Consider the following 13,801-nt stretch of genomic DNA (forward strand, 5'->3'; position numbering starts at 1 on the left):
AAGCGCGAAAAACTTTTTAGGGTTCATTTAAAAGATAATAAATAATACAGAACTGCAAATCATACAATCTATTACACGCTCAGAGATGTGTTGAACAACTAGAAAGTTCACTGCCGGACATTATTCATATTCTAATTTACTGAATTTCACGTTTCTGACGGAGAAGAGCCAAGAAGTCTTGTTAGCTCCAGAAAACCTCAAAAGGGGGCGATTCACAGGCATTTCGTAATTAGCGCCTCATGAATATCATTGGAATTCAAACAATCCATTTCATATGCAAAACGTTAAGAAACGACGTAAAAAGCGCAGACGACGCTCGTACCAAATTGATGCCGGGGGCAAGAAATTCATATTTGTTCATCATTGCAAAGTGAAAGGCTAGAATTTTTCCCTCGCTCTGCACCTCCGCAGTCTGACTCCGCGTACCTGATTCTGCCGAATGCGTCACTTTAAGAGTGCACCGCGTGTCAGCCTGCGCAACGCCTTCACACGGCAAATGAGAGTTTATTGTCACTCATGGAAACGGAGGTGGTGAGCTGATGTACCCATTAAAGAGAAGAAACAGGGAAGAGGGAGGAAAAGTTTACGCACACTCGCACCGACTTAGAAGCTCCGGCCCTTAAATAAATCATGGAGAAAAATTAAGCAGAAAGGGACCTGCCAACGATCACGATGATTAATTTCTATCTTATGCAGGTGTGTCAGCTCTGAGCTGCGGAAATGACAAATATCAGAGAGAAATCGACGCCAAATACCGCTCTGTCGTCTGTGCAAGTCTTGCTTTATTCCCTGCTGGGAATGCTACTGGTCGCACACTTGTTAAAATAAACTTTGCGTTTGGCAGAAAGTGGGTGGGAAGCGATATAGTGCTTTCTGAATTAATAAAGTGCTGCAAAGAAAGAAAAAAGAGAATGCGTAATTTTGTGGGTTTAATTGATGAAGGCTGTCTGAACGCAGCTGGGGCTTCCAGAGGAGATAAAAGAGGAGGTTTTGCACTGGGAGCAGAAAGGCTTGCGCAGAACCCGATGTACTTTACAGGGTGGAAATACACTTAAAAATATAAGCTATAGGGATGTGCTGCAAACTATGTACTTTAAAAATCGAACAACTCTGAGCAATAACTAATCAGAAGCCCTGTACCATTAGGATCCACAAGACCAAGACACAGTGGTGTGTTCAGAAATAGCTACTGTGTACAACTGAATGAAACTAAATGCATTTTATATATATATATATATATATATATATATATATATATATATATAGCTGTGTTTGCAGGGAGGATGAATTTAAGATGGGGATTAAACATGACAACTCTCTCTATAAATTATTTCAGCCACTTTTAAAGCACTACGTCTTAAGCATTAGCGTCATTTTATTATTTACATTCTATTATAATATTTAGCAATATTTTGAATACAATTTTATTTATTTTTAGTTCATTTTGATTTTAGTTTAGGTTATAGCAATTTTGTTATGGGCTTTTGTCATTTTATTTATTTATTCGCTTGCTTATTTATTTATTTATTGAAAGGTTTAGTTTTAGTACTTCAAAGTTAAAATAAATTTCAGTTTGTTGCCAGCACAACATTTATGTTTCTTAACGTTTATGTACGTGTTTCATGGGACAATTTTAATTTTGGAAAATATAAATACAAAATATATTTGGAAAATATAAATACAACAACATCAACAATAATAATAATTTTATTAATAATTTTAATACATTTTATTAGAGGGTCTTTATTTGACCCTCTAACTCTAGCACCTTCTATTTTTCTATTTCGATTTTATTTTCTATTCGACTTCACAAAATGATTAGGTTGTCAGATGTCCTAAATGAATTTATCCAAAGGAAGCATATAACATATAAACAACAAAATATGTCAATTAAAATGCTTTTATCTCTGACATCATAAAATGAGGCCATTCTTGCTAAAATGCTGATTCTTTGGAGAGATTTGGATGTGCATTAAATGGATCGATGTAAATTCAGACTTACACATCACTATCAATTTCACAGAGTGCGGGTCATGTCAATTCAATTTCAGAACCACACATAAACCTGTCTACTAGTTAACAATCATATTCATATGAGATGAGAAGACTAAATCTCAGGACAGTACTTTAACACAACTATATTTTCTGCATGAAGCAAGCAGCACTAATAAGTTAATCTCCAGCACTTACTGTATCCATGACATTATGAATATCAATGCATAAAAAATTAAACCCTAACAAAGTCAATTTTTCTGAATTATTCATTTAGCTCAGTTTCGCTGCTATTTTCTGTCAAAGGCCTAGACCTCTCTTAAACCTCTGAAGTCTTCCAGAGTACGTTCTGCAAGTGTAATAGTATGAAAATAATACAGTTCATAAATAATGAAGCTTTAATAGATGCCTGTTACAGTATCGGAGCACGTGCTACTGTATCAGTTACAACATGATGACTGCGAGCAGAAGTAATTTAAGACTCACCTGTGGCTTGTGCAGGAGCATTTCATTGGTTTCACTAAATTAGAAATGTTTCTATATATATATATATATATATATATATATATATATATATATATATATATATATATATATATATATATATATATATATATATATATATATTTTTTTTTTTTTATACATTTATAATTTTTTTTTTTTTTTTTGTGTGTGTACTAGTTTAAAAGATTTGAGTCTCTGAAATGAATCAAAATCCCCATACCTAGTCTGTAAGCACCTATATAATTTTCAGTGTCTGTATGATATTTGTTTTCTTTGTTGGGAAAAAGCAGCATGAATATTCTTCACAATATCTTCTTTTGTGCTCCACAGCAGAAAGTCAACAACAAGAGTGTGGATATATTGTATTCATGAATTCTGTCTATTAATTTGATCCCAAGCAGTCATGCAACTAAGCAAACCTAAGAAAACAAACATCAGTTATGCAAATCTTTATTTTGCCACCTTTTACCCACAAGCTCAAGATTGGTCCACACGCTCTGCTTAACAATTTCTAAATTATTTTGACAACAGGACAAGTCAGCAAAACGGAAAGTTTGCTTTTGAATTTTTATGGATCTTATTAAATCGTCAGCAGGCCCTTAGGTAAGGAGATGACGGGGATGACAAAGAAAATATGAGAAAAAAAGGGGATTGTTTGGAAGCGAGAGAGGGTGAAGACTTGCATCACGAGCTACGGCCTGAAATGGGGAGTTTAAATTTCACGCTATGCATTTAATTTCAATAAGGCCTTTGGAAAGAGAATATACAATATGACAGCTGGAACCCAAGCGATAGAAGAACTTATCTGATGGAGACACGTGACTTGCTAGATTAATGGAACTATGACTACTACAGATAGTGTTGCACTTGACTCCAATTTATTACTGCTCTGATAAAAAGCCTAATGCATAAAAGTAGCCGAAAGGAACATGATATAGCGACTGCATGGTTTCAAATGTGTACATGCATTACTTGAGTAATGCATGGTTTAAAATGTTGTACATTGCTCCAGTTCAATCACAAAGTCTTGCCTTGAGCTTCAATGAAAGCTCTTTCAGTTTTCAAACACAGAAGGCATTTTGTATGCTAATGAAGGAAACTAAAACAATACAAATGAGAAAAAAAATGATCAGGAGGCACTGTGGCACAAAGATTTCTAGGTTTAGAAATCATACTTAAAGGAATAATTCACATCCCCAATTTAAATTTGATTAAATGTATTACCCCTCAGACCATCTAAAATGTATATGAGTTTATTTCTTCATCGGAACAGATTGGGAGAAATTTAGCATTACTTCAATGAACCTTTAAGCAGTGAATGGGTGCCGTCAGAATGAGAGTCCAAACAGCTGATAGAAACATCCCAATGCACAAGTAATCCACACATCTCCAGTCTATCAATAAATGCCTTGTGAAGTGAAAAGCTCCAATGTTTGTAAGACAAATCCATCATTAAAACGTTTTAAACTATTGCTTTCAGCTATATGAGTCCTCTATTTATAATGCTGCTTTCTCTGGAAAAGTAATCGCGTCTGAATCAGGAGAGAAATATGCACTTAAGATGGGTTAAATGCAGAGCACGAATCCTGAGTATGGGTCACCATATTTGGCTGTATTTCACTTCACTTCATATGCTGGTGGATTGTGGTTGATGTTGTGGTTTGATTTATAATAATAACTAACTTGATTGTTTATTGTTTTGGCTTATTTAAACTCATATTAAAGGGGTCATGACATGGGTTTTTTTATTTTATTATTATGGTCCCCTAGGTGCAATTATAGTATTACTATAGTTAAAAAAAAAAAAAAACTTTTAAAATGTAGTGAATTATGACATTTTCCCACCCTGTTTCTCATCCTTTGATTCAAACAGTCTGTTTTGGGTTGTTTCCCCTTTAAGAGTTCAGTGTTAACGCCCACTGTTATGATTGGCTAACGACATTTGACGGAACATTTGCGGATTGAGCGTAACTGTTTAGTAGCGAGTGATGCATTCGAAGCGATGGCTCTTGCAATGATAAAACCTTATATGTTTGAGCCGGAATCAGATGAGGAATCAGAGGAAAATGAACCATCACCACAACAACGAAGACTGGATCAGCCCGTGTCCACATGGAAAGTGAAACTATTTTGAATTAATAAAAAAATTGTAACCCGAGACACTTGAAAACGGTTTATTGTTGCATAATTATTCTATAGTTTAATATGCTAACAGTTCAACATTATTTACCTAATTTCAATGAAATGATAGGGTGTACTGCGGACAAAAATGCATGCACAGGCCATATTTGAAGATGCAGCATTGATAAGGCAACATTTTTAATCTTCTATTACATGTAGGCCTACTAGAAAGGCGACATATTTTCAAGATTCTCTTATACAAATAAACTGCATCCATTTTTCCCTGACGTCAGGATCTTTCGGCAGCGTATTCAAAGATGTTGTTTGTCCACAGCCAGGAACAGCACATCTGCGTGGCATTGTAATTTTCCTGTACACAGACCCACTCGCTGTCCGTCGACTGAACACTTGTGAGGCGCGCAGGCAGCGCGACAACGATCCGAAATGAGCGTAGTTGTCTTGTGCTGGAGGCGGTCATATGCAAATGGTTGGAACGTCACTTCGCACCGTGACGTCACTTCTTACCATGGATCCAGAACGAGCTGTATTTAGAGCTTGATTAAATAAATGGCTCGTTTATAATGGGGAGGACGTCTTAAGCTATGAAACTTGCAGGACGTTTTAATGGTACAAAGACCTCTTATATTCCAAAAGATCAAGGCAAATTTGGTTTCTCATTTCATGACCCCTTTAAGGCCACCTTAGAACTTTGTTGAGGGCCTCTAGTGGGACCCTGGCTTCTAGTTAAGAACCATTGGTGTAAATTTCTTACACAGAACAACCAACTCGATCCTAACCAGTCAGGCTTCAGTATTGGCCAATCAACTCTGTGGATTCCAAATCATCAGTTCTTATTTTGCTTGATCTTTCTGCTGCTTTTGACATGGAAAATCATCAGATCCTCCTGTACACCCTCTCATCACTGGGCATCACAGGGATTCCACTTTGCTGGTTTGAATCATATCTCACTGGTAGTTCTTTCAGGGGGGCCTGGCGAGGGGAAATATCCAAAGCACATCAACTGGTCACTGGGGTCCCTCAGGGATCAATTCTTGGACTCCTCCCCTTCTCCATATACACAACATCACTGGGTCCCATTATACAGGGACATGTCGTCTCCTACCATTGCTATGCTAATAACACACAGCTCTATCTCTCATTTCAAACAAATGCTCCAATAGTAGCTGCACGGATCTAAGGCTGCCTGGCGGACATCTCGGCATGGATGAAAGAACATCACCTACAGCTCAACCTGGCAAAGACTGAGCTTCTTGTCTTCCCGGCCACTCCAAAAATATACAGCATGACTTCACGGTCCAATTAGGTTCATCAACAATTACCCCATCAAGTTCGGTCAGAAATCTTGGTGTAATCTTTGATGAACAGCTGACTTTCAAAAATGGCTAGATCTTTCAGGCTTGCACTGCACATCATCAGAAAGATCAAGCCCTTTCTAACGGAGCATGCTGCACAATTTCTTGTCCAGGCCCTTGTCATTTCAAGGCTGGACTACTGCAATGCTCAAAAAATGCAGTCAAAACTTTACAAATGATGCAGGATGCAGCAGCACGACTTGTCTTCAATGAACCCAAAAGAGCTCATGTTACACCTCTCTTTATCTCCCTGCACTGGCTGCCGGTTATGGTTCGCATTAAGTGCAAGACACTGATGCTTGCATAAAGACCAGCTTTAGGCTCAGAGCCCACCTACTTCCACTCACTCTTGAAAATCAGACTTCGCCTTCAGAAGTCTGAGATCTGCTAGTGAGCGACGCCTCGTGGTGCCATCACAAAAAGGCTCAAAATCACTTTCCAGAACATTTTCGTTTACTGTTCCTGGCTGGTCGAATGATCTTCCCACCCCTATCCGGAATGCTGATTCCCTGATATTTTTCAAGCGACAGCTGAAAACTCACTTCTTTTCTTCACTATCTGACTTCATCTTAAAATATATATATATTTCTGTCTAGCTTTTACTTATTTGTACAATGCTTGAAACCTGGTATGATGAGCACTTCCGGTGTCTATTTGCCCTTTTAAGCTGAATCGCTTGATTTGTTCACCAATTGTAAGTCACATTGGATAAAAGCATCTGCTAAATGAATAAATGTAACTGTAAATGTAAAATTATCTAAGAATCATGTAGTGCAGACTACGGCAATTACTTAGGTAGGGTTCTTTTACATTTAATTTCTGTGAATGTTTACTTGAACACCTGATACAGTACTGCTGCTAGATACCTGAACACCACTGTTGTTTACTTCATTTGCATCTTTGTTCTGTTGTTTTAATTGGAGCCAGTTCTTGTAATTTGATTCTTGAATCTTTATTTGATTACTGAACGTCTACTTGAGTAATTAAATGAGAATTTGTTTACTCGTTTTTTAATTACTTGGGCAATGCTAAAGGCTACGTTCCATTACTTTAATTTAATTTGTACATATTTACATTAATATAAAGTGCGAGTTTAATACTATACTAGTTTTTGCTGTGGTATTAAAATTGATATTGAGAAATTTAAGTGGTATTGTTTTCAATGTGCTCTAATAGCACTCTTAGCTCCATTAAACAAACATTCTCACTTATTTTCCACCACAATCAGCACAGACAAAGAGACTCTGTTGACATATGAATGTTGTATTTTAATATGTGTTTATGGTAACAAATAGTATAGTTTGCTTACCAACATAGAGTTGGGAAGATTGTTGAATTCCATTGGTTCAGTGAAGAAATCTGTGTTGTGGTCCAGTCTGCCATGACCTCCATACTGGATTTCATCCGAATCCAATTTGATCTTATATCTGGTGAAGAGTGTGGTTAAGGAACCCAAAGAGATACTGGAGACAAAAAGTACTGTATGGGAAGAAGACGATAAATAAGTCACATTACAGTAAACTATACTCTTTTCTTCCTTTACAGGATTGTGATGGAAAAGGATCAACTGAGGGCTCAAATAAACATATGGTTCCATCTATCCACCAAAATGCTTGAATATGATGCTCTTAAAGTTACTTGCTTTTATCATTTACCCAAAACAAGCTCCGATCTTCATGGTTTCCACTGGATGTGAACTGGTTGTCCACTTTCTAGAGAGCTCGTCAGAATGCAGAGCTGCACTGCAAGTCAACAGCACTGATTGCTTTGAGCTCCACCGAGACAATGGCACACATTTGTCCCATATAAACACACGCGCCAAAACCGATGAGCCACCACATCAACAATTCCAGGCAGAATTATTTATCCATTTCAAAATATTAATAATGTATTCCATCAAAAAATGTTTCAAACAACACAAAACGTGCACTCACACAATTCCACACTGTCTGTGCTACGCTGACTAAATTAAATATTAAAAAAAGTAATTGCCTAGACTCATGACCGGAATAAGAAATATCTTTGACAGAGAGCATAAAAGAATAATGAAGACACTTTTAGTGAAAACTGGAAATCTATTTCATGCTTTTGTGTTTTTAGTTTTCAGTTATATACCCCCCCCCCCCAAAAAAAAAATAGGAAAATGCCTTGAAAATGTAAGTTGCTGAGGTCGATGAACATGTGGACTGCTTCACTGATTCCCATTATGAGTGCATTAATGCTGAAATTATCTGTGCTAACTGACAGACAGCATGTAACAGATGATTTTTATAGAGCTAGTTAGTTAGAACGAACAATTATTTAAAGACAACAAAACAATTTAACTTCCATAAAGTGTCCTTTTTCCAAGTGAAACAATATTAAGTGGAAAATAATGTAGGATAAAACTGGTTCCTTTTACTTTCCTTTGCTAACGAGTACAAGAAAGGCCATCACAAAAGAAAGTCTGTAAAAGATTGCAGTTAAGTTACTGCAATTAATAAAAGTATATATACAAGTATATATATATGTGTATATATATATATACATATATATATAAGTATATGTATATATATATATATATATATATATATATACGTATATGTATATATATATATATATATACGTATATATATATATATATATATATATATATATATATATATATATATATATATATATATATATATATATATATATATATATACACATACATACATACATACATATATACATATATATGTATGTATGTATGTATGTATATATGTATGTATGTATGTATGTATGTATGTGTATATATATATATATATATATACATAAAGTACTTTTTTAATAAAACGATATTATGCAGCAGGCAATGTAGTTAAATATCATTTAAAAATATTATAAAAACTTTTTTTCATTATTATTTATTTTCACAACGACAACAATTTACATTTATTATTTTTAATAATAATAATAATAATAATAATAATAATAACTTTTACTTTTGGTACTGTTGGATCACCATAATAAAGGTCCTGAAGTAAACCAGTTCAGAACCACTGCTACATATTGTACCATATGCATCTACAAATCTACAGAAAGCAAAATATAAACTGCATTAGTTATGTGACATGTAAAAAATAGCTGTGCCTTTTGCCATTTAATTGGCATGCAAATATACAGATTCACCCTCAATGTGTAAGTAAACAACTGTATTCCTGTGGCACAAGGAAGGAAAAGATGGAGAAGCTGGAGTCCCCAGTCTCTCCATCCCTGCTCTCTCTCTCTTTCTCTCTGTTTACCTTGGCCTCTCAGGGGTTTAAACAGTTGTGAGTTGCAACAAACATGCAGACAGGCTTCTAATTGGCTGCTTGAATAATCACCTCCTATCCCCGTGGGTTAGCGGTGGGTCTTCGTGTTATCCTCAAACGCTCTCTTACTCTTCCCCGGAGCTGGAGCACACTTGGCTTTTACTGCCAGCTTGCTGGCTTTGATAGCGATGATTAAAAAGAAGTGTTGCTTGGCGTATTGTTCCTGCTGAGGATGACGACAGATACCCCTCCCGACCTTACTCCCCCATACTCCTATTTGCATTGAATTATCTCACTGATAGAACAAACTTCCTTTGTTATGGATATTTCGGAGATGTTATCGGGAAGAGAGTGAGAAAAACAAAATGATCTGATGCCTACTTTTTTTCTCAGAGAGAATGAATGGGGGATTCATATAAGTTGCTTACTGTCAGGATTTATATAAAAATTAAAGCATGTAAGAGCTCCTTAAAGTGCAGGAAACACCTTGCAATTATGAATTAAGCACAGCCAATTTTGTTAATTTGCAATTCAAACATGCTAATAATAAACACTGGTTACGCAGTAATTCTTACACCTAAGAAATGTGCCTCTAGCTATATTTCTGCAAAACTGTCAAAATGTACCTACACACATAACTCCACCTAATTACCACAAGTGGCTGTAAAACGACTAAAACATTTATTCCTTCTCACACGTTACGATTGCTGTGCCAAATGGTTTATAAAGACTTACAGTATTTCCATGTACAATACAAAAACTTTTACCAGTACACGATCTGTAAACTAAAACATTTTGATGTTAGCATCACAATCCATATAAGTTATCTGAAGTAAACTTGCTCGGTAGCTCACCCGGTACAGTACTGGGTTACTTTATATTAACATGTCCTTGTTACAGTGCAATTATATATTTAAGTATTGAGTAATATTAATTAATTACATGCATTTACTATTTGGTTTGGGTTAGGTTTACTTGCAAGTAATTATGCATAACTAAGTGCTATTATAATAATAAGTGCATGTAACCGGTAACAAGGATACCTTAAAAAAAAAAAAAGTGTTACCCAGCACTGCACTCGCGATAACAAGCACTTAAGTACAAGTCCTGTGAAAGATGTGTTTTTATTAGTGCTGTCGTACGATTAATCGCATCAAAAATATGTTTTTGTTTACATAATATATGTATGTTTACAGTGTATATTTATTGTGTATATATAAATACACACACATATTATATATATATATATATGTGTGTATATATATATACACATACATATATACACATACATACATACATATATATATATATATATACATATATATATATATATATATATATATATATATATACATATATATATATATATATATATATATATATATATATATATTTATTCAGTATATAAACATAATATTTTTCTTAAATATATACATGCATTTGTTTGTATTTATACTTAATAAATATAGACAGTATACACGCATATATTATGTATACAAAAACTTATTTTGGGTGATATTAATCACGATTTGTCAGCACTAGTTTTTATGTTATGTTTGTTTTTGCTCACACTTGTGAAATGTACAGCTAATGATATATATATATACACATACATATTCTGTCATTAATTACTCACCTTCATGTCGTTCCAATCCTGTATAACCTTTGTTCATCCGAGGGGTTTCTGAGCCTCCATAGACAGCAAGAGAACTGCCATGTTAAAGGCACTAAAAGGCAGTAAGGACACGGTTTAAAATAGTCCACGTGACATGAACCTGCGAGAATACTTTCTGTGTTTAAAGAAAACAAAAATAATGACTTCAGTCAACGATTTGCAGAGGAATGCAAAGGCATACATTGTGGAAGGATTGAACCACTGATTTCGCATGGACTATTTTAACAAAGTCCTTCCTACGTTTCTGTGCCTACACCTTAATAGTTTCTTTGCCGTCCATGAAGGGATAAGAAAACTCTTGGACTCATCAAAAATATCTTCATTAGTTTTCTGAAGAAGAACAGAGGTCTTAATGGTTTGGAATGACACAAGGGCGAGCAATTAATCACATAATTTTCATTTTTGGGTGAACTAAAATAGAGGTCCCAAAAGAGGGTTTTTGCAACAAAGCCATAACTATTTGGGATCCCCAAAACACCTTTCAGTGAGCAGTTCTTAAGAGAACCATTTTAATAATCTAAACACCTTTTTTCCACTATAGAACCTTTTGTGGTTCAATGGATGTTAAATGTTCTTTATTTACCCATCAAGGCCAATAAAGAACTTTTTTTTTTTTTTTAAGAGTTTAGTGTCTCCTAGGTCTAGCGTAGGTGTGGTTTGCTGGTTTTTGAGGGGTTTGGGCATTTCAAGACATCTTGGTCAGACAGGGAGTCCATCTTAAACCTGGTTTATGCTGGTCTTTTTCCCAGGCAAATGCCTGCCTTCCATTGCAAATGTATTTCCAATCTGTTCTGAAACCAGTAATGCTATTATTGATGTCAACATTTGATGTTGGGGCTCTAGAGGAAGAGCACCAGAAGCAAGATACAGGCAAGAAGTGCTGCGTTGCAGAATATCAGTTCTGCCCCATGTGGATTCACATAGACGTGCCGTGATCCATAAAAAAAAAAAAAAAACCTTCTTCAGGGAGATGGAGAGAGAAAGAGCATAAATAAGACTCAGGGATCCTTTACAAAGAGGAAGTCTACCTAAAGCATTCATGCATTGATCAGTACCACCCATTCCCATTAGACAAGCTTGAATGTCACCCAGGACCAGAGCATACGTGACAGCACAGCGAGCGTGAACGTGCAAGAAGAATACTAAAAGTATGTGTATGTGTGTAGATGAGTGTGAATACACAGGACCCAGAATGGCTAATTCAATGTTCCCTGGCAAGCATGCCAATGTAACAGCAGTGGCTCTCCAGCTGAAATTGGCAGTTGGAGGCTTTTAGCAATTATGTTTTTGTTAGCGCTTACAGATGCTTGTCTCGGAGGCCAGGCAGCGCTGGCGATGAAGCACTGTAATCAACCAAGCCTTGCTGAACAAAGGGGAGGGCCTGAGATCAAAGTCAATTTGCTCACAGGAGGAAAAAGAGCGGACGAGAGGTTGACGGGGCTAAGGACCGTTGGACTCTGATGACCTGAAGAAAATGTGTGCATGATCGTGATTGGGAAGAGGTTCATGTTATCGTGCCTCTCTCATGTTAGGGAAGGCTGTAATGGTGGACTATCCTTTGAAGGGCAAACGGGTCTTGGCACTGGAAACCACTTTTCAGAGCTGAAAACCACACCTTAAAAAAAAAATAAAAATAATAATAATAATAATAATAACGAATAATTATGATGCCAAAAAATGCAAAAACATTATGTATAATTTTTTTTTTTATTCTACTATTACTATATATTAACTATTGAAGAGGTCATATGATGTTGCTAAAAATAACATTATTTTGTGTGTTTGGTGTAATGCAATGCATTTATGCAGTTTAAGGTTCAAAAACAATTTTATTTTCCACATAATGTACTCTAGACTGCTCAAAACTCCCGTTTGAATCATCAGTTGCAAATTCTTTAAATATGTAAACATACTTACAGGCTGTGAGTCAGAAGCGCCAGACCATCCTTGCAAAGTTGTTACTGGCCCACTTTATAGAAACAGACACTAGCATTGTAGGCTACAGCATCTCCACAACAAGGTGGCCGCAGCGAGAATAAGAGTTACTCCTCCTTTCTTTGCGTGAACATTTGGGTGGCGTTATGCAAATCTTCCCACATTGTGACATAGATATGTGGGGGCGTGTTAGATCTAGACGTTTTAGGAGGAAGTGGTTGACTCTTAACTTTTATAAAGAATGTCTCTTTGCATTTGAGACTTTAGTCTTTGCAACTTTACAGATCTTCTTTATGAACCAAGAGCTTGTAACACTCCAACTAAAAAAAATAATAATAAATTGAAATCGCATCATATGACCCCTTTAAGTGATGTTTATGTCCAATTATATTGACTTACTACCTTACTAGCAGTTTTGGATTCAGTTAGATTTTCTTTTACAAGAAAAATTCTGTGATCATTCACTCACTCCGAACTTCTATGAGTTTCTTTCTTCTGTTGAACAGGAAAGAAGATATTTTGAGGAATGTTGGTAACCAAACAGTTGATAGTAGCCATTGATCGATATATAACTCACTAACTCCGAATGGTAGTGTGTAAGTATGCAAGTAATAAATAAAGTAAATCCCAAAATTTGAATGGTTCTGATTTCCAGTTCCTACAATGATTTTGAGTGAGATCAGAAACTGCTCAATGCTAATATAGCATTTACCTTTGATTTGCTCTTCAAGAAACAATATACATAACCATAAGATGCCAGTATGCCCCACTGACAGTCCTCACAACACTTTCATCTTCAACAGCAGAAATCATTCCCATGAGATCCTGTGTTCTGCCTCACATGCCAATATGCATTTCCCTCCTTTATCACACTCATTACGCAATTTTTTTGTTGTTGTTGTATAAAGTCATCAAGCATCTTTGAG

General features: G+C 35.7%; 1 protein-coding gene across 1 annotated transcript in view; it reads right to left on the reverse strand.

Moving 5' to 3' along the window:
* The window catches only part of LOC113115270 (1,4-alpha-glucan-branching enzyme-like), a 153,473-nt gene that overhangs the window by 7,044 nt on the left and 132,628 nt on the right, over positions 1 to 13,801 (reverse strand). The window contains exon 15 of the mRNA XM_026282725.1: positions 7,300 to 7,417. Within this exon, the coding sequence (XP_026138510.1) occupies positions 7,300 to 7,417 (118 nt within the window). The remainder of the gene's footprint in view (positions 1 to 7,299; positions 7,418 to 13,801) is intronic.

This window comes from Carassius auratus, chromosome 15, assembly GCF_003368295.1.
Source record: "Carassius auratus strain Wakin chromosome 15, ASM336829v1, whole genome shotgun sequence".
Taxonomy (NCBI): domain Eukaryota; kingdom Metazoa; phylum Chordata; class Actinopteri; order Cypriniformes; family Cyprinidae; genus Carassius; species Carassius auratus.